The sequence below is a fragment of the Lagenorhynchus albirostris genome, chromosome 10 (genome assembly GCF_949774975.1).
Source record: "Lagenorhynchus albirostris chromosome 10, mLagAlb1.1, whole genome shotgun sequence".
Lineage (NCBI taxonomy): Eukaryota > Metazoa > Chordata > Mammalia > Artiodactyla > Delphinidae > Lagenorhynchus > Lagenorhynchus albirostris.
In genome coordinates this window covers 67,799,592-67,820,649 of record NC_083104.1, presented here as the reverse complement: position 1 = coordinate 67,820,649, position 21,058 = coordinate 67,799,592, and the positions used below count along the sequence as shown (strand labels likewise).

Sequence of the window (21,058 nt, the reverse complement as noted above, 5' to 3'; positions counted from 1 at the left end):
TGCAAGTCTGCCTATTAACTTTTCTTTTTTCTTGTTGGCTGCACCACACGGCTTGCAGGATCTTAGTTCCCCGAGCAGGGATCGAACACACACCCTTGGCAGTGAAAGCGCAGAGTCCTAACCACTGGACCGCCAGGGAATTCCTGCCTATTAACTTTTAAAAGGACTCTATTGAGGGCTTAGAGTCTTCTAAGCGCTGTGAGCAATGGCCTTCAAACATTTTGTTTGCATATCCCCTAAAAGCGCTCTGGGAAAAAAATGTAATTTTTTGAACATTTTAAGGTTGAGAAGTAAAAATTTCTTCATAAGTTTAAATACAATTATTTTTGTTAATATGAGATAGAAAAAAATAAACATTTTAAAAGACGGAAGATAAGGATTATTAGGAATACGTATTTGATGACATGGTTTGGTAAAATAGGTTTTAACCAACTCGTTGAATAAGGCACACCAAATCTGAAAGTAATTGTGGAATTATTGATGGGATTTAGCCAGTGTATTTTGAAAATGTTTTTATAATTCTGGGAAAATTACAGTTACGTTTAAAAGAATTACATGAGTCACATATACAGTTCGGTTCCGAATTCAGAACATCTCACTCAGGCCAAATTTCACTCTCATGGGGACCCGGAAAGTATCAGGGCCCATGACTCATGGGCGGGTGCTCCCCATCCAGGGCTTGGCATCCGTGGGAGGGAGGTCGGTGTGCCCCCGTGCGTACTGTAGCACGGGCAGGCGAGGGCTGTGCTTTCCTTCTGTGAGGTGGGGAAGGGTGTTGTGAATTCAGTCATGTTCTCAGGCAGTTTTAGAAAATACTGAATTTGAGGATCTGGAAATTGATTCCCTTAAAACTGCCAGCATGCTCCCTGGAAAGTCGACCTGTGTGCTTCAGACTGAAGACGCCCCCAGGAGAGGATGTGATTCTCCTGTGCAAAGAGCTCAGGACAGGCACCACACAGCAGGGACCCCTGGAGGACTTGGCTGTTAGTGGAGAGAGGAATTTCTGTGGGGGGGAGGGCATCCCTAAAGACCCTCCTCTGGCGTGGGCTTCCTCTGGCTGCCCCCGCACCCCCAGCTCACACACCAGCAGTCACCTCCTGCTCCGGGCGTGGCAGGCTCACCCCCAACCCCCAGCCGTGCTGTGTGTTCTCAAGGTCAGGGCTGAGGCTCACCCTTGTTGGCCGAGCTCTGAGTGGTGCCCTGTCTGCTCAGTGGTGCTTCCTGAGTGAGTCACGGTGGAACACAGGCTTTTCCTGGCTCCTGCGGGGGGCCATTCCTCCACGTGACGGTGTTTGTTCCCGGCTGGCCCAGGTCACCTCAGGTTGAAGTTCCCTCCCCAGCACTGCTGCCCAGAGGATGATTACACACCAAGAACTTGTTCCCCTCCGGAGGGCACAGGAGGAGGTGAGCAACTGCTCTTTGGATCCTTGGAGATAAGCCTGGGTCCTCCCCTGGGGTAATGATGCCCTGTAGGCTTTTTTTAGAAAATAACTTTATTGTAGTATAATTCACATGTCATACAACTCACCCATTTAAAGCATAGCGCTTTTTAGTATATTGACAGAATCATGCAGCCATTGCCACCATCAACCCCACTGACTTTTAACCCAACTGCCAGATGTAAGAATTAATTAAAAAAGAAAGAAAAGCTCATGAGACAAAAGTAACCCCAAATGGAGAAATCCAGTGGGAACATTTTATGGGAATCCATGCTGTGCTGCCTGCAACTCTTAGACTCATCGGTCCCCTCACTTTTATCCTGACTGATTGAAAAGCGCTTACCACCCTCTAGTTGCTGCCTGTCGGTGCCAGTGGCGGGGGCGGGGGGGGCGGGAGCGGAAGGACCTGCTGTCACTCCCATGGGGACCGTGTCCTGACTCATGGCAGCTCTGGGCTCCGACACTGACCCATCACTCACCAGGTCTCTCCTTTCTCTCACCAGGTGTTCCACTGCGTCCACTTTGAGTGTCCCGAGCAGCAGAGCAACCAGAAGGAGGAAAACAGCGAGCAGTCGGGGACAGGGGACACTAGCCCAGCCAGTCAGCAGCCCGACCCCCACGCCCTGCAGGCCCCCAGCGGCAACTCACTGCACTCCAGTCCAGGCTCCAGCTCGTACTCAGCCAACCGGCAGCACCAATAAAGGAGGCGCACGTGTGGAGTGACTCGGCTGGGCCCAGGTGGCACAGGAGCCGTGTCCTCCCCGAGCAGGGATGCCTGTGGACGCCTCGCCCCGCCACCCCCGCCCCACGAGGAACAGACCTGGCTGCAGAAACACACAGGACAGGTTTCCTCCCAAGGACACAAAGGGGCTGCTTTGTTCTCCTCAGTTTGTTCAAATCAGGCTGGTCTCCAGGGGGAGAAAGTGGGTCTTCAATCTTCATCAAGTCCATTAACACCCTACCTCTCTAATCTAACCCTGCAAAGACCACAGAAGGAAGTAATAGGCCTGAGTCGGAATACAAAGATGGCACATGAACACAGGAATGGAAGAGAATGTATTAGGCCTTCCTTACCTGGAGGCAAGGCACCCTGTAGGAAATGGGTTTCCTTAGAGTGTTTACTTTTATGGAACACATTGCCCTGGCAACTAAATAATTTTTTATTTCTTTTAGTTATTCTCCATTTGCTGAATCATAGGTTTTCCAGATCTTTATGAAAGGTTCAAACAGCAAATCACTTGTTTTAATCCCTTTTGACGCTGTAATTTTCCTTCCTTAGTTTTGAACGGTTGAGCGTGGGGTAGAGCTGAGAAATATCATGCGCATCTCCTAAATGAGGCACAGATGCAGCTCATCACGGCACCTGGTCTGACAAGGAAAATCCTTTGAGGAAGATCAACAAAATACACAAGGAGCAGATTAATCTGTGGACACTGGAGTTAATAATCACTCAAATTGCCAAGTTATTAACCTGTCATTCCTGAAACGTATCCAGCCTTTAAGCTTGGGAGGCTGACAAGGAAACAGTGATTATGCCACCAGCTAATTTAATGTTCAGAAGTATGTATGAGTGTATACCAACTTCCGGTTGGGCTGGACCTGTCCTCCATTTGCCACAGGTTAGTGAGCGGTGTGGAGGCAGCCGTCCTGCCAGTCGGTGTCGGGAATGCAAAAGTGGGCCTTTCCCACGTGGTGGTGATCGGTGGTTGCTGTTTTTCCCCCAGACCATAATACTCAGCCAGGGATTGGAAAAAAAAAATCAGTTCTAAGAAGCTTTCCTTTTAATCCTCATTGAAACGATCTCATCTGACAGTTGTCGCTTGGTCTGGCTCTGTGTGTCTGAGTAATTTCCATCCCACCGCTAACTGCCCTGCGTAACTTGATCAGATTGTGTCCGGTTTTTGCTCATCCCCCGATTCTTCCGTTGGCTGGCTGTCACGATCAGGTCCTCTGTGCATCCTGCTTGGAGGAGGGGTGGGGCCGACGGGGGGTCCTTTCTGTCTTAAAGACACATTGGTCGTGGGTGTACAAAGAGCCAGTGGGTCAGCTGTTTCCTCCTAGTGTGATGTAGTTGTGATTTATCAGTATTGGAATAGTAGGGTAGCTTCAAGCTGCATGATTAAACGGGAAGGTTGTCTTTCTGCTAGTCTCCCTCGGTGCCCTCGACTCTGATCTCTGTCTGCGTCCCCCTGCGTGGGGTGAGTGGAACGCTCTGAGGGGAACAGCTTTTCACAATGGGAGGGGCTCTGGTAACAAATAGCGGTGCCGCGCGCTTGCTTGCCACGGGTGGCTGGCCGCGCTCTGTGGCTGGCGCTGCCTCCCTCAGCATCCAGCCCCTTCTCCAGTTAGAGCTGAGGATGCCTGACAACTCAGCACTTCCTCCAGCGGTGCATTCACTGCCCACAGGGGAGGCAGGAGGAGCAGGGAAGTCAGAAGAGGGCAGCGTTCAAATGTTTTGCAAGTATCATCCATTCAAGGGCTTCTTCTCAAACTCTGAAGCCACCTGTCCAGAGAGGAATCACTGCTGACCCGGGGAAGTGTGGGGTGGGTTGGGGGAGGGTCTGGAGCCCTTCAGTACCCTTCTCCATCCAGGCACAGGTAACGAAATGCGTCCTGGACACTCAGCTTCACACCTGAAGAGGCATGAACTGTGCCCTGCATGGCCAGTGGCTCACCCTCTGCTTCCTGTCCTCTGTGAATTCTCTTTGGTGTTCGTTCCTTCCAGATCTCTGCCCTGAGGTCTGGAGAGAATAAAGCTTGTCTCTCTCCTGCTCCTCCAGCACTTCAGACACGCCTTGTTTTCAGATAAAGGGAAAGGGGACTGAGGCCAGCTCTGTGCAGCCGTATCGCCGTCCCCTAGCCCCGCAGCTGCCTCCCCTGAGGCCCCCTGATGGTCTAGAGGCCTTGCTTGGATGCAAGCCTGCTCTGGACCCCAGCAGACACTGATGAAGCTCAGCAAAGCCTGCTCTGGTCGGCCTCCTGTTACCAGGCAGGGGCTCTGCCTTCCTCGATGAGCCTTGTGGTTTGGGGAATGGGGGCTCTTTCTGTATGCCTGGCTGGAGGGGCCTGGACACCCCAGTCGAGGTGCGACACACCAGACGTGTTGCCAGGGAATGAGGGATGAGTGGGCAGCCAAGAAAAAGTCCCCAGGTGCCTGGCATTCTCCAGAGCCCTGGCTGGTCCCACAGGGGACTTACCCCCGCCATGAGCCAGCAGGACCAAGATGGCCCCCAAACTTGGGGAGAGACCAATAGAGCTAAACGGGAGTGCTGATGAGACCCAGCTCTAAGGAGCCCAATGCCCGCGGAGCCGTCAGCCCAGCACAGGGTGGAGGCTGATTCCCTGGGAGCTGTGGGACACCAGGCAGCAGGCTTGGCCAAGCTGTGCGGGGGGCAGCGGCAGATGAGGGCCCGTGGCTCCCCCCCAGCCCCAGAGGATGCAGTCCCACGGCGTCTGCTTTGAGGAGGTCTGGTGAGGTGGACAGAGGGGTGCTTGTGGCCTCTGGCCCTTTATTGTGAAACACCACCTTTGTAACCACTACCCAGGTCTAGAGATTGAGCATGCAGAACCTCCTGCCCTTCATTTTAGGTCATGCTTTGTGGGGGAGTAAAATGCACTTTGTTGGGGCTTTTGGCGAAAGCCTTCAACGTCACCTTCTGGTGCCTCCTTGGAGGGCCGGTGCTGAGCACGGCGGGCAGGGCGGGGTGTGTGCTCGTGGCGCCCCAGTCAAGGCGGGCTTAAAGGCGGGGGCTGCTGCAAAGCACTCTGAACGTGAAACAGGTATAACAGCATCACACACGCAAACACGTTTTCCCATACTCTCAGTGCTTTTTCCGTTTTTCTTCTGATTCTAGTTAGAACCATGAGCCCATGATGGATGTGGGACTCTTCTCAATTGCTCTTTGTCACTTCTTTAATCTTAGTAAATGAAGTGTTGATTCCTGACAAATACATTAAAAGTGTTTTATTCCTAGAAGAGTTGGGAAAAGAAAATTATTTTCAGCAAGAGTGGGATGTGTTTGTTAGACTAATTCCTTGGCCAAGAAAAAAGTAGCTTTTGAATTGTGCAGAAATTGCTCAGTAGTTATGCTGTCGCCCCAATTGTCAAACCGCTGTGCAGACAGTGCCGACCCAGTCAACTTCACCTTTTTTTAATTCAGAAGATAACAAAATTGTAATCACTTATCCTTTCTAGAGCCACGGGGAAAAAAGGAAGGTCTAATCTGTGATAAAAAGCAGAGCATCCTGTGTGCTGAGGCCATTTGATAATAAAGAAAGGGAGCGTTCCCCATTGTGGGCTTCAATTAAGAACCTCCCTTTGGACAGAGAAGAAGGGTGTCAAAGAAGGAAAAGAAAATTAAATGTGTCTCCTTCTAAGAGGTTTTTCCTCATTAGTGAGTTTTGGTTTTGTTTTCTGGTGCTATCGTGTCACTCCTGCATTCCACATGGGCGGCCAGCTCCTCTGGCTGCAGCTGAGGTGCTCAGGGTGGCGGCCGGACAGGCGGCAGCTGTGGCTGCAGTGGCGCAGGCCACGCTCCACTTCCTTTCGTGGCTGCAGCCATCCATTCTGAATGTTTGTCCTAATAACAGCTCCAGCAGGAGTTCAGTGCTCATTAGTGGCCCTAGGAATTTAAAATGCAGTTCGTGGTTCTGTGCCACCATGGTTTTCATTATTCTAATATTAAATGAGAAGTCGTCCTGGGGCCTGGTGTTTGCACAGGAGTTTTTGGAGGAGGGGGAGGGATGTGCAGGGCAACAGGGATGCACCCATTTCTCCTCCTAGAAGCTGACCTGGTCATACCTGGTTACTGGACAGGATCCTGAGGCCCTGGTGTTTTGCAGAAAATGAGTGGAAACGGTGGTGGGAGGGTTTGGTCGGAGAGTAAACCAGATTCCGATACACCCCAGCCCCCGCCCCTGTGTTGAGGTGTGGGGAGAGGACCTGGGGGTTCTGCTGGTTTCCATCAGACTGGCCGCAGGAGCCGTCGCACCTCAGCAGGCGCGGGGAGCTGCATGTCCCCCACCAAACACCCCACGTGCCTTCAGGCAGGACTTTCTGCTGGACTGACACAGGCCAGGACCTGCCTCCACTGCAGAGGTGAGGACAGGCGTACACTTTTGAAAATCACTGTTCCATTTTTTAAAAATTACTAAAGTAATGATGCTCATGGAATAACCTAGCAGAGGGGTGAGGGTGCCCTCCCTTTCATCTGGCTGAGTCACTCCTGACCTGGGCCTGGTCCTTTGCTTCCTCTGTGACTGACTATCCAGATGGGCAGCAGCGCCCCTGGCCCCCGGCCGTCCTTCCTTACACCTGTCCTCTCCCGGCCAGAAGGCAGACTCTGAAAGGGGCCCTCCAAGCCCACCAAGTTAGCTTCTGCTTTCCCCCGCCCCCTAAAGAACTCGAATGTTCCCCTAGAGGCCTCAGGGCCTAAAGACCCACAATCATCCACCTGTAATTTATGATAAATGTCTCGTGCATTTACCCCATGCATCCTGAGTATTTAAAGCCCTGAGCCCGGAGCAGGAGGCGCTGCTGCCTACACCTGCCTCCACTATTGTCTCCTTTTGGCCGTCCCTGCGGCTGGGACAGCTGGAGGCCACCACCTTTGAGAGCCAGTGGCAGGAGGAGCTGAGAGGCCTGTAAGGCGGGATCTGGGGCCCAGGGCTTGGGTTCCCATGGATGCCCTGGGAACACTGGTGACACTGTTACAGCCTGTCCATCTGCTGCCAGATAGCGTCCTCCGAGGGCTTGTGGCTCAGGACAGGGAGGGTACTTGAGCAGCAGTGGGGCACAGAGGACCAGGCTGTCCAAGGTCACCATGCCCCTCGGCCTCTGCTTTCCACCCTGTGTGTAGGGGGCACTGTCCTCCCCGATGGCTGCTTCTAGCGCCACGTTCCTGGTTTACTCCCAGCTGCTACGGGGGTTTTCCCTCCCAGACCTGCCCCAGGCAGTGGGTCCCCATCAGTGGCCCTGGGTGCTGACAGTGAGATCCAGAAGCCTGTGGGCAGGGATGGCAGGGAGCACAGAGCCGCTGACCAGCCCAGGCCAGCTCAGAGCTCCCCAGGCCTTGGGGCCCAGCTTCTCCCGGCCTCCTTCTGCAGAGGGCAGCTCCAGTTCTCAGAGCTCCCTTCCAGAAGGGACCTGAGAGGCAGCACCAGCTCTGAGGAACAGCCAGGACGCTCTCGTCAGGCTCTCCCAGCACTGAGGTTCCGAGGCCGCCCCACCCGTACCCTCACACTTAGAAAAGCCAGAGGAGGGTGAGGACCGGACTCAGCCTCGGGACTGCGGTGTGGAGAGGGAGGGGTGGCAGGAGCACCTCAGCGTGGCCGTGGGGCTTGGCCCATGAGCTACTCTTGCCAGACGTGTATAACCTGAATTCACCCAAGAACGCAGACGTCCTCTGTCTTTGGTTTCTGGGTCTGTAAAGGTTGGTGAGGACCTCTTTGATGTGGGAGGGTAGGGGCCATGCTGGGCTGGGGATGGGGAACAGCTCTTCTGAGCCATCTGTAAAGGAGGACTGTGTCCAGAAACCCAAAGGGCACTGTTGCTGTTTGGAATACGTGTTCATCTGTGGGCAGGATGCAGCTTCATTTTGCATAGCAGCCTAGGTGAGCAAACATACAAATTGTGTGTTCACAACAACCGAGTTGACAGCTGTGAGACTGCAATGTGGCTTCCCTTCAGAAATCATGCGAAGACTCCTGTGCGTTGTGGTCCCTCCCCCACGGCTCCATGCTTTCTCTGCCTCTGGGCAGGAGGCAGACAGCACCCAAACAAGCCCGTCTCCTGTGATCTCAGCTAGCCCTCTGTGGGGCCTGAGTATCACGCCCAGTATACGTATGGATGGTGAGGTGTGGCTGACTTGCTCTAGGACGGTAAGAAAGAGGAATGTGGGCCCACGCTGTGACCACAGCTCTACAGCACCTTCTTCTCAGAACACCTTTCCAGGCCCTGGGTATCGCAGACCCCAGGCACAACCTCTCCATCCTGAGATAGCCTAGTCTATCTTAAGGCGTGTTAGGTGGTCCTCTACACAGCATTTACATCATTCTGATCGTCCCTTCCGGGAATCTTTCTCCTCCAGGCCTGTCCTTCGTTAAGTCGGGTCTTGGATATGCCAGGACCCAGGCACACCCAACCCTCGCACAGCTGGGGGCCCTCTGGGCTGGTGCTCATTCTTCCCATCTCCCCCAGGTACATAACCTCCCTGCTGCCAGAGAAGGCTGGGCCCAGCAGACACACCTCTACCCCAGGGTCTCCCGAGGTGGAACCACACAAGAGAAACCAGAGGAACAACTGTGGAGCCTGGACACTTACCAGACAAGTGAGCCCCAGACAGTGCACACAAGAGCCCTCCATCTCTTCCAACCTCTGGCTGGGGAGACCTTTTATTGTTTTTCTGGTCATCCAGGTGGCACTTAGGAGAACCGGCAAAACAGAGAAATCCAAACTTTCATACGATTGGTTTAATTTTTTTTTTCAGCAGGAGAAAAAAGAATAAAGTTACAAGATTCTTTTAATATTTTCACAATGTTAAAACTAAAACTGAGCTCTAGGCTATGTGTGTAAGTAAATCTAGAACACAAAAGGGTTAAATAAGATTTTCTCTTTTAAAGATACAAGAATTTAAGCTTTCCTTACATTTAACAAACTTCACAGAACAGATACTGCCGGGGAACAAGCCCTCCCACCCCACCCCCAGCTCTACCATCAGGAAGTGACCATGGGCTGCGAGCCCCGTGTGCGGCCGGGCTCCCCAGAGAGCCTGCTTCCCATCGCTGCCGCCGGGAAGCAGCAGCCGGTGGGGCCTGAGGAGGGCCGGAAGGGCGCCTGTGGCCTCTTCACGATCAGAGCTTGGTGGGGGGCCGAGGTGGGCCGCATCACTGAGGATGGCCAGGTACTGGCCAGAGGGCCGTGGCTTGGTAACAGTGGTAAACGTGGGCAGACCTGGCCCCTCTGCCCTGGGCTGCCCTAGAGCAAGACGCCGGTCTGGGTCCTGAAGCAAGAATTAAGGCTGGAGATTTTGCAGCGGATTCCACTCTGGTGGGGGTGGGGTGGGAGAGGAGGCGGGGAAGAGCGTGATTTCCTATTTCAGTATTTCGGACCAAAAACGTTTGTAGTTGCAGGTATTAACTGTTAATTTGCAGACAGAGTTGAGCAAACACTTGCTGTGGTATAAAAGGGTAAGTTGCTGGGTTAAACTATTCCAGTAGCCTGTGTGCGGGCAGATCCAAACTGCCTCTGCAGGAGCCTCCGACCCTCACCGGCCTGGATCAGATGGGGCTCTGGGGCCATTCACCCCTGCTCAGGCTTTCAAGGGCATCTTTCTCCTGTCTACCCACCCCCCACACCTGATCGGTGATGATTTCCTAACACTGGCAAACAGGCCCATCTCCACCCATCCCCACTGGGCCTGAGCTCCTGCCTCCACTCAACTCCTCTCTGAAGAGAAACACGCTGAGAAACAGGCCCTCCCCGCACCTGCCTGAGCGAGTGTCTCTCTCAAGCTGGGCCATGGCCACGAACCTCTGTCCCTGTGACATATGCTGCCCCCCCCCCCTTACTAAACTTGCTATGTGGTAGAAGTGGACTGGTCGCCCTTGGACTGTGGGGCTGCACAGACATGAGAGGCGAGGCCAAGTCATCGTCCCCTTGGCCTTGGAGGGGCTGAGCAGGCTCCTGCTGGAAGGGACGGAGCTGCAGGCAGCTCCCAGCTCTTCTATTGATTCCTGCTGGCTGTGAAACATCTTTTTAAAAAACTTCCAATCTAGAAACCTAGCTGCAGAGGCCAGTTTGGAGGCCACAGCTGCGGTGCTGCAATTAGCCTTATTTGATCCACTGCCAGATCCCTGCACTCGGCAAACGGCAAACCAGAGCCCGTGGGTCAGGGCGCGCCCGCGGGCGCTTCTCATGACCAAGGGTCCTGTGTAGAAAAGGTGGTTCTCATTCGTGGACTAGGCTTGAGTGGAGCTGATTTTCAAAGTGAGGTTACTGTTTCTCTTCTCGTGTGATGAGAGAGTTTTTTCATAGCAAGTCAGGTAAATTTTCTTAACCTGTCCCCACCCCCATTTCCTGCTCAGTGGGAGAGCGAGGCCACCACCCAGCCCAGCCACGGGGCCAATCTCAACAGCCTCCCGTGGCCCGGGCACGCGTGGCCATCAGGTATCCTGGCTACTGGGACTAAGGATAGTGAAGAGGTGAAGGCCGAACACTAACCAGAGCTTCCGGCAAAGCCATGTGCGTCGTGGGGACTTGAACACCAGCTTCTCCTCCTCTATTGACTCAGAGTCTCCGTCTGGAACACTTTCCACTTAAGGCTTTTTGTAAGTTTGACTCCAGCAGTGACAGGTATGTGTTGTTTTAAATCCACTAGCCATGCTCAAAAAAAAATATTCTTCATGTTTTAATTTTATACAATGGCTAGCAGGCACCTTAGTAACCAGCCAGAAATCAATTTCAACCACCATCAACCCCTAAACTACAGTACCAGGATGGCTGGCTAAGGAAAGGAAACGGACTGGCTGTAGTCTGACGCGTGCCCAGTACAAGGTGTCTGGCTGACTTTGTCCTAAATAAGGCTAACATTAGTGAACTAAGAACAGCGTCACGTAGCGGCCAAGCCGGCCTTCAGGAGCACCCTTCCCCAATGCGCTGGCAAGAGCGCCCCACTTTCCGGTCCAGTTTCACCATTTTCATGATGGCTTCCTCTCGGCCACGGCCCATGTGGTCAAACGTACAGTCATGCTGCTCGGGGAGGCGATGCAACATACAGAACACGTAACCTGCAGCAGTGGGGGAAGCAGAGAAGACAGACCATTAGGGTGGCCTCCACGTGCACAGAGCCCAGCTCTCCCTCAGGTCCAGAGAGCGGGAGGGCCGTCCAGTGAGTGGACGATGGTTGCAGCAGGGGCTCCGGCTGCTGAAGAGCCTATTACAATATCCCCACTCTAACAAGACAGCCAGCACTTTCACGCAAGTCCAACGACATCCTCAGAACGTCCAAGGGGCACATCTGCCTTCAATGCTGTTCCTGCCTGGACCCTGAGGGTGGAACCCCAATGTGACTCTGCAGCGCCTGCCTCAGAAATGAGTGGGCTCTTGAGTCCCTTCCCTCCCAGCCCCACACAGGCGGGAGAGCCCAGAGCTGGCAGCACAGTGCTTCCCTGGCCTGGATAAACCTCAGTATCTACCACAAGACACGCACTGCTTCTAGGAGACCGGGGCGGGGGGGGGGGGGGGGGCAGAAATGATTATGGGGACAGTGGGTGTGATCAAACCAAAGCTCACACATGAATGGGGGCTCTCAGAGGAAAATGGATTACTTCAAGCACTGGACAAGGTATTACATTTAAAGAGAGGAAAGAACAGAAATGTCCAGCTCCGACTGGCATCTTAATGGAGCCTGATGCTTCCAACCCCACCTGGTGGGCAGGAGGTGAGGCCCACACAGTCGGGCCTCCTGGGAGCACAACGCTGGAGAACAAAGAGTTGAGGAGAGGCCCGGCAGAGCAGGTAGAGACACAGATGAAACCCCTCTGGTAGCAAACAATGAGAGGAGGCCCTCAGGCTGTCAGCAGAGAGGCTCAGAGGACAAAGGGAACACAGCTGTGTCAGGATGTGGCCCATTCTCCCCTTCTGGTCAAATTCTAGGAGTGCTGATGGGGGTGTGGACGTGTGACAGCGACAGTCACCCGATGTTCCCTGGGTCTGTCTGGCCCTTTCTTTCAGGGGAGGGGGCGTGAGATCTGGGCTGGCTCCTCCCCATCACCTCATCCCAACAGTTGCATCTGGTCATACCTCCAGGTCCCACAGGCCTAGACCAGGTCCACAGGACTGACCTGCAGTGAGCTGGAATCCTTTCCTAAACCACCTCTCCCTGCACACTTGGGGCAGGCATCCCAGAGCAGCACCCCCGGGCCAATGCTCTCCTCACTTATTCTCCAAGCAAACATCATCCCTTCTCAGAGATTTCTCTCTTTTAAGCCCAGACCCCAGCAGCCAGAGTGAATGGACAGCCACCACTTGCAAACTGTGATTCGTCCCTCTCCCCATCCTCAATTCTTTTCAGAGAAGAGGGGTGGAGGCAGTGATTTTAGAAGGATATCAGAAGTTGAAGCAAAGACTGGCCATGATGGACAACGATTTCAAAAGCCCTAACTTTTAAGATCAACTTTACCCAGAGAATATTCCTCAGCTGACACTCACAGCCCTGCTCTGATGCCTTCAGCTCATGCTGAGTACGGACAGGTGCCCACGGCGGCCTGAGCAACCAGGCCGAGCCTGGACCATCCATTGTACAGAAAAAAAAAAAAAAACACGTTATTAACTGCTTCCCAGGGAGAGCAGGGCAATATGTTTGACTCTAAATTAGGACTAGGTTTAAGGAAAGAAACAGAGATGAAATTTTTGTCTCCTGAGAAGCTGAGCTCCCACTTGGCTCAAAAGCAACGTTAAGATTAATGAGCTAGTGTGTTATATTTACTGATAAGTTCATTCCTTGAAGGTATTGGATACCAGTTGTCTTTCTCCTAAAGGATTTCACAGCAGAAGCATGGATGGCCTCAATATTCATCCTGCATCTAACAAGCACAATCATCTTTTTGGAGCAAAGCCCACCTGGTCGGGGAGAACCTGCTGTCAGGTCGGGGTTTGGGGTAGGGGTACCAGCTGTGTGGCAGCAGGAAGTGTGTGGAGGCATTTCTGTCGCCAAGTCCTGACATATTTCTATACCTTCAGCATCTATAATTAGGGGTGGGAAGATCCCTGCTTCCCTTCCTTCAAGATATTGGGATGATGCAGAAGAGGGTCCCAAGGGCTCTCCTCTCCTGATGAATGGTGCTGGCTGAATAAAAGTAGCAGGAAATGGATTGCCCCTGAAATTAACTCAGCCCTGGCTCAGTCTAACACCTCACTAGTCAAAGGTAGACTGGGATGGAGGGAAGAGGCTCCAATCTTGCCCTCACTACGCCCCTGACAACTCTGCTTTAGTTTGCCTTCCGCCAACTCCTGGGGACCACCAACTCGGTGGGTGGACTTGAGAGCCCCAGGTTCTGTCTGGAAAAGGAAACAGGGCACAACAACCACAGGAGCTCCTGGATGTTCTCTCTACCCACCCAAGGATTCTCCATTCAGCCAAAAACACCTTATTTCTCTACTCAAGTCCTGTGTACCTCTGTCAGACACACCTTGCTTGACACTTGCCTTTGATTTTTGAAAGGTGAAAATCACTGAACAGCAGGTAAATTTTTACCAGTTCAGCAGGGAGCAGAGCTGGTGAAATTTACAATATATGGCATTGTAATTCACTGGGGAAAAGTCTGGGGGAAATTTTGGAAGGCTAACTTCCCAAGTTGCTGCACTGAGGTTATTAGATGATATAAATTAAGCTCAATTCCCTCTCCTGTCAAGTTCACTCACCAAGTGGAAGTTACATGCTGGAACTTGTCCCAAATGCTGAGTAGGTATTACGCACCGACAGCAGCCAATTGGCTAAATGTACTTTGGTGTCAGTAGTTGGGGTGGGCTGTTCTGGATACAGGAAAGCATTCGGGGGTGACTGGGGGGGGGGTGAGTCTTTATTGTCTTCTCTCGATACCCACAGACCTGTTTCCAGAAACCACTCAAGTGTCATGAACGTTCAATTATTCTCTGAAATCTGGAGACCAAGCTGAGCATATGGAGAGAAGTGAGTTAGGCTGCTGGGGAGGCAGATTGTTCTCATTTCAGTGATGAACACAGTTTTAGAGCACAAGGGGATTTACAGCCTCAACACTTCCTCATGCCGTTTATTAGAAACCAAGTGGGGCCTTTCCAGAGTGGGTCAGCCAAGGCAGTGTCCAGAGGGAAGGAAAGCAGAAAGGACGCTGAACTGATCAGCAGAGCTGCGACAGGGGCTTTGGTATTACTACCCAGGGTATCATGAAATTCTTTCTCCCCGATTTTAAAAAGTTATATATCATTATCAAACTCACTCACATATGTACAATTCATATCTACACCCTCCTTATGGTCACATAGATCAGCATCATGTAGTATTAAAAACAATTTCAATATACTTTTGCTTATGATACCTATATACATACAGTGCTTTGGAGAGATAAGCAGTAGGATAATGATTAAAAGGATGCCAACCCCCCAAAAGCGAGGAAAACACCCAAGGCAAAAGTTTTTGAAAAAAGATCAGCCTATAATACTAAATGTGGTTTAAATTTCACAAAACGCTCAAGAACTTGTGTGGGTGTTTCTTTGTTTGTCAGGGCAGAAGAGCAATTTGGGATGAGCCCTTGATTAAAAGGCGAGGGTGCAGAAGAGCTGTCTAAGCACTGGGTCCCACGGCCCACCTTCCAGGCCCCTCTCCACCTGCCACTGCCTGGCTCCTGACAGGCCATCCTGGGCATGGGGAGAGGAGGAGGCCCGACCAGCACAGGTGAGACCAGTCAGCCGTCCTGCCCCCGTTCTGCAAGCTACGCAGCAAGGTCTCCGGCAGCTACACCCTCATTTCGAAAACACCTTCAACTGAGCAGGCAGCCTCAGGGCTGGACGAAGAGGCCTGCCCAGGGAGCCACAGGGGCTGAACCGCGCAGGGCTCCTCCCAGGGCGCTGTGGCTGTGGACAGCAACAGAGGGGGCAGAGCAGGCAAAAGGCAAAAAGTACAATTCAAGACCTATCTTAACCCTCTGTCCTGAAAGGGTCCCATGTGAATGAGAAACGCAGAGGCAGCACACTCAGGTCACCATCACCCTGAACAGAGAGGCCAGGGGATTCCTGTGGGAGGACAAGCATTTCAGCGCAGGCTGCTCACGGTTATAAACAAGCACACCTGGTCTCAGCCCTCCTGGTGTAGAGCCACAGGCCACACAGACCTGAAGATGCTCGACACCTTAAATCTCTAAAAACACATTCCCGGCAGAAAATGGATCCAAGGTTCACTCTTCCAAGACTCATAAAGGTCTGACATGCAGGTTTCTAAAAATGCTCATCTGGTGGGAACCAAACTTCAGCTTTTAAAGCTAACATCTGAAAGTCATCCATTTCATTCAGACGCCCTCATCCATAGCTAAATCTCACCTCTGCTCACACAGAGACGGGTGTGGGTATTTTGAGACTCTACACCAGGATTGAGAACAGTCTGACAAATGCCATCATTAAGCAAAGATGATATAACTAACACCCAATACCTGACTAAGTGCTATAAAGTTGTAACAGTATTTCCTGTTTCACTTACTTGTTGACAAAAATCATTGACAATCACTGCCCAAGAGGAATACCCAGGGCCTGAGGAGAAAGGGTCACTACCTCTCAGCCGTGCTGGCAGGCAGGGGCCCTGAGGGCAGCTGAACCAGATAATTGGCCTCATAGGCCAGTCCCCTTTCCCCCCAACTACCCCCCCCACCCTCAGGCACCACTGTGGTGTTGGGGGTGGGGAAGGTGTGTGGAGGAGGAGCTGGAGCACCGAGGGCGGAGCCAACCTGTCACCCCGCAGGCAGTACAGCCCCTACCCCTGGCTGAGGCCCCGGATCCCCAGGCCAGTGCTTCCCTCTGAACCTTAAGAACTGAGCAGGGGTTGGAACTGTCTTTTTCCCATGGAATTTCCTAAAGGAGACAGAGAAAGCGATGCCAGAATTCACAAAGTCTGAACCCTTGACATTTTTATTCAGTCCCTGCCAGACAGAAATGTTGCTTATTGGCTTTATCTTGGAGTAAAAAAGCACCATTTAAAAGTTGACAAAACTGGGCAGCTCTGGATACTTGTGGACTTTAATTAATTAAACATTTGTTTTCCTGCAGATCCCCCCACTCGGGGGCTCTCCCAAAGTGGCCATTTCAGTGAAGCCTCAGACCAGGGTGGGCCTCCGCTCCAGCTGCTCCGGTGTTCTCACCTCACTCACAAGAAATATTTTACACTTTCTTGCTCATTTGAATTTCAGATCGTCAGAGGTTCAAGCAGAACCTAAAAATACTGACAAGCCTTGTGGACCGAGGCACTGTAAAATGATCTCCAGGTGTGCAGCCTCAGGCAGCGCCATGCGTGTACGCGCTATCCAGACTGCACGTCTGTTCCCGGTGCCTGCCCACCAGCAACAAGCCCCAGGCAGATGTGTCCAGGGAGGAGGTAAATCAGAGAATGCACCTTGATATTTTTATCCAAACAGCAAACAGAGCCCACCCAAGGCCTCCCAAAGCTCCCTGAGAAACCTAGGTAACAGAGCCTCCAAATCTCAGGTCAATAGGTACCATTTGCTATCTGAAGTGTCTACTTCAAACATAAACAACAAATATACCTGACTCGTGTCTGAAATAACCAGGCAAGCACATTAGAAGAAAAGAATCACATTTTTCCAACAACAAAAAAGTTTCTTAAAACTCAGGACAGCTAACTGACCTCACAGCTCATTTGTAAGTACATGTTAGGAACAGCAGGAGGGTACAGGAAAGCCTGTTGGAAAGCATTAACCATTTATACTCCCACCAGCAGCAATCCCTGGATTACACCATGTCCGCTGACCCAATCAATGCCCAAGGCAGAATTTGTAGCACAGAAATGCATTAAAGGATCTTAATGCATTTTATCTCATCAGGCCCATGGTACAGGCAAAGCAGCCACAGGTGTTTCGGGAATGGAACGCGTCTGTTTTACATTCTCCTCCCTCCCTGACTTTGCATGGAGGCGGGAAAAGCAATCACACTCCAAGAAAAAGAACTGGATCGTGGCTCACTGAGTTAGCTCACACCGTGCTCGGCTGGGCTGGGGGAGAGAATGGGTGGATGGACAGAGTCAGTGGCCCAAGGGGCTGGAACCAAAGCCACAGTGAACCACCAAGCAGGCATCAGTCTCTTTTCCAAGGGGAAGGAGAACATGCAATTTAGAAGAGCCCAGTGTACTCAACAATTCAGTAAAAACCACAGAACAATACCAAGACAGCTCTAAAACAGAAGCAATCATTTTTTCCCCCAAATCAATTAAAACATCAGTTAGATACAAGCTAAACACTACAACAAAAAGCACTGTGACAGAAGGCAAAGATACACAAGCCCACGCAAAGAGCACTCGCGAAGGCCCTGGGAGCGGCCAGTGGTGAAGGCGAGCCACGCCGTCACGGCCCAGCCTAATGAAGCTCCCGACACGGTGTGTGCACACGTCAGTTCCCAAGTATAGAAAAATCCACCATTCTTGGTGTCCTTTATCGCCGTCTCTTCAGACTGCTTCATTCTTGCAAAAACTCTGACCTCCTTCCTTTCGTCCGTGGGGAATGTTCGCCCTCTCCCAGGAACATCTCCTTCTACCACCCGACGTCCAGAGAACAAGTCTTCCACCCTTCATTCCTGCCTCCACCCAGGAAAAGCCTACCCTATTTTTACCACAGGGTGTATGTGGCAGGTAGGGGTGGGCCGGGCCTGGGGTCCAGGTGCCCGCACCAGGAAGGAAACTGTGCCCTCAGCTTTGACCTGAGAACCCTCCCCCAGCAAGCTCTGTAACCCCTGGGTGCACGAGGAGAAGGGGGCTGGCTGCAGGCTCACGTTGTGCTAGGCTGTTTTACCTAGAGATGAACATGTATTTTAAAACTGAGAGAAAATGGCTCAAGGCAGCTTCTGCCACAGGAATAATGACTTGCTCTTTCAAACATTTCCTTTCAGTAGCTGAAAGCAGGCAGCCAGCGTCAGCCTCTTAGGAGCTGGGGCACTTTTTAGCATCCAAAAGCCCTAGAAGGTGCTTGCATTCCTGGCCTCCTCTTTCCTCTGCCCACCCCCACCTCTCTGGGGCCTCAGGAGAATAGTGAGGGACAAGCAGGAAACTTCTTTTTTGGGGGCGACCTTATCCTCCTCTCCGCAGGCTCCTGATTTGTTGGCCTTCTCTTTCAGTATTTCCTTGTCCTGTAAAAGATTATCCTCTCAGAGAGGTCTCCTAGAAAACCAACTCCAAAGCTGCAGTGGAGGCAAAAAAAGGGCCAAACCCATCCTACCCAAGAGCGGCCGAGGGCAAAGCTTGGGCCCACGGGGGCAACTTAGTTAAAGCCAGGCTCCTCACACACGGCTCAGCAGAGAACTGTGGCCTGTTTCGCCACCCCTGAAGGCTACACTGGCAAGAGCCAGTTCATCCAAGTCCAGAATGGCCAAGTGGCAATGCCGTCAGGGGACACCAGACTGCAGATGCCATGCGTCTCTCTAGAACAACACCTGGAAAAGAGAGGAATACTCACCCCATTTTTCTCTGCTGGCCTTTCAACAATCCACATTCTGGGGTCACAGGGGAGGACAGAGATGACAGACCGGCATTGGGAGAAACCTCTGGCTTAGTCCCACCCCTGCTGCTACGGCATGTCCCTTAGGGCAACCTCAAGTTCTCTTTCTGGATAATTCAGTGAGGATCTTGTGCTCTGGAGCCCAAGTACTGGATTCGTGTTCCAGCTGCACTGCTTTGACAGTTGTGTGCTGCTAGTAAGCCATTTAGCCTTTCAGACCTTCAGGTGTGTCTCCTATAAACGGGGTTGTTACGGGCACTAAAGACTAGAGCAGCTGAAGCCTCGACTCAAGGAAGGTTGGCTGTTACCAGGATAGCTCTTCCAGCTGTTGTTGCCCCTTGCACCTTACACAGTACAACGCACTCAGCTGGTTTCAAGGCTGGGTGCCCCCTCCTCCCCTGCTCCTTCCTCCTACTCACATGGCTTTCTTTCTGCTACACAACATTTTACACAAAGAAAATTTCTTTACACAAAGAAAATCCGCCTTCCAATGCAGGGGATGCAGGTTCAATCCCTGGTGGGGAAACTAAGATCCCACATGCTGTGGGGCAACTAAGCCCGTGTGCTGCAACTACTTAGCTCACGCGCCTCAAGGAGCCCACGTGCCATAAACTACAGAACCCATGTACCCTGGAGCGTGCGGCCACAGCTCGAGAGAGAAAACCCACAAGCCACAACTAGAGAGATTCCCATGCGCCACAACGAAAGATCCTGCATGCCACAACTAAGACCTGACACAGCCAAAGAGAGAGAGAGGAGGGAGGGAGGGAAAGAAGAAAGTAAATTTTTAAATATATATAAAAAATAAAAGAACATTTACTGCTGGTAACTGTGCCCTCGCCCCCTTTCCTGGAGAGGACCACCACCACACAGTTCACTTCCAACCACCTGGGTGAGCAGGGTACAGCAAACGCAATGTAAAGATGATTACTGTCTGGCTTTGGCTTTGGATGTATTTTTTTAATTTTTTTGCAGTAGCAAGTTTACTTTCCTAATTACCTAATTATGCTTTTCTATTGCTGTTATTAATATGAGCCTATATTTGCTGAGCTCACTCTGAGAGGCAACCCAGAAATGTCCAAGATGGCATTAGATGCTTTCTTGGAATTAAAACTTTGCTGTAACTCATGATCACAAATGTGCCGAGTACAGATAATGAAGAACTGAACGTAAACACACAGGTTCCCACTGACATTCGTTTCCTCTTCTACCCTAGTATTTTGGTCAATTACTCCAGATTCCAAGGAAAATTAATCCTGGGGTAGCAGTTCAGTTCAAGGGAAGAGCAATTTAATTGATGCAAGAGAATTAACACAAAGCTGGCCCTGTAATCTGTGTGTCTGGAACTTTCCCCCTCCTGGTCAATCTGTAACCGAGGTGCACAGCTCTGAAGAACACATGTCATCATAGGTATTAATCACAAGGATGCACAGACTCCATCACGTGCTGACTCGGAGCTTCTGTCTCACTGGACAGCAACAGCCTGTTGCTGCACAGCGGGCGTCCTCACGACGATCCAGGGAGGAAGAGGCCCGCTCCTGAGCTCCCTGAGGAGCAAATGGGCTGTCACTAGTTAAGCCTCCTTGACCCACAGCAAATGTCTTCAACGGCCACAGCCACCGCCTGCCACCTCCCACTCTACGGCGTAAGAACAACCCATCTCCTGCATTACAAGCAGTGTCTCGACCAATACCTAACAGAAAATTTGGCTAGAGAAAATCATCTGACACCTGCATGAACACTTCCCCCAGCTCCCCCGCAGCCCCGGAGCACTTTTCTGGAGGACTCATTGGAATAACTACAGCAGGCCTGGCTGGCTGCTGCGGAAGAGAGCCACTGGGGGAGGTCCCCACAGGCCAGGGTCACCTGTCTCCCAGGTATCCACCAGGAACTGTACATTTTACATGTACAGCAGTTGGTGAGGTACCCAAAGCAAAGAGGGGCACTTCTTGTCGTCCCCTCTGTCCAACCATGTCCCAGGCACTGGGGTAGAAAATAAACTAGACAGTTCGGTGGCCCAAACTCTCAACTCCACAGGGGACAACAGAGAAAGAGAACACCTTTCAAATCACAGGAGGAAATAAGCAGCGGCCCCTCCCAAGCTCACACTACCCCATGAGTCAATGCCGGGATTCTCCAACACCACCACACCTCAACTTCTGCTCTCTTCCCTTTTCTTTTTTGTGCCTCAGTAACTATGGTTGCCTTAACTCCTGATCTGACAGCAGAGGGTAGTTTCTGGACTGCAGGCTCAAGGGCGGGTCAAGTTTGGTGATGTTGAGTACCCACACCAAGCAGCCTCTATATGCTGCTGCCCTCACCTCTATGCTAAGCCTGCAGTAAATGCCTTCATTCCCTACTGGGTTCTGCCTAAC

The 21,058-nt window shown here is 51.8% G+C and overlaps 2 protein-coding genes across 6 annotated transcripts in view; one reads left to right on the top strand and one right to left on the bottom strand.

The window, feature by feature from the left end:
- Window positions 1-9,029, top strand: part of BTBD9 (BTB domain containing 9) — a 414,901-nt gene extending 405,872 nt beyond the window's left edge. For 3 of the 4 annotated variants that reach the window (XM_060162769.1, XM_060162768.1, XM_060162770.1), the window contains one exon: window positions 1,943-4,259. In XM_060162769.1, the coding sequence (XP_060018752.1) occupies window positions 1,943-2,140 (198 nt within the window). In that variant the 3' untranslated portion in view covers window positions 2,141-4,259. Of the gene's footprint in view, window positions 1-1,942; window positions 4,260-8,637 lie in introns of those variants that run through there. The other variant, XR_009542943.1, reaches the window with a different exon arrangement.
- Window positions 8,895-21,058, bottom strand: part of ZFAND3 (zinc finger AN1-type containing 3) — a 324,296-nt gene continuing 312,132 nt past the window's right edge. Inside the window, exon 5 of one of the 2 annotated variants that reach the window (XM_060162772.1) lies at window positions 8,895-11,225. In XM_060162772.1, the coding sequence (XP_060018755.1) occupies window positions 11,071-11,225 (155 nt within the window). In that variant the 3' untranslated portion in view covers window positions 8,895-11,070. The remainder of the gene's footprint in view (window positions 11,226-21,058) is intronic. The other variant, XM_060162773.1, reaches the window with a different exon arrangement.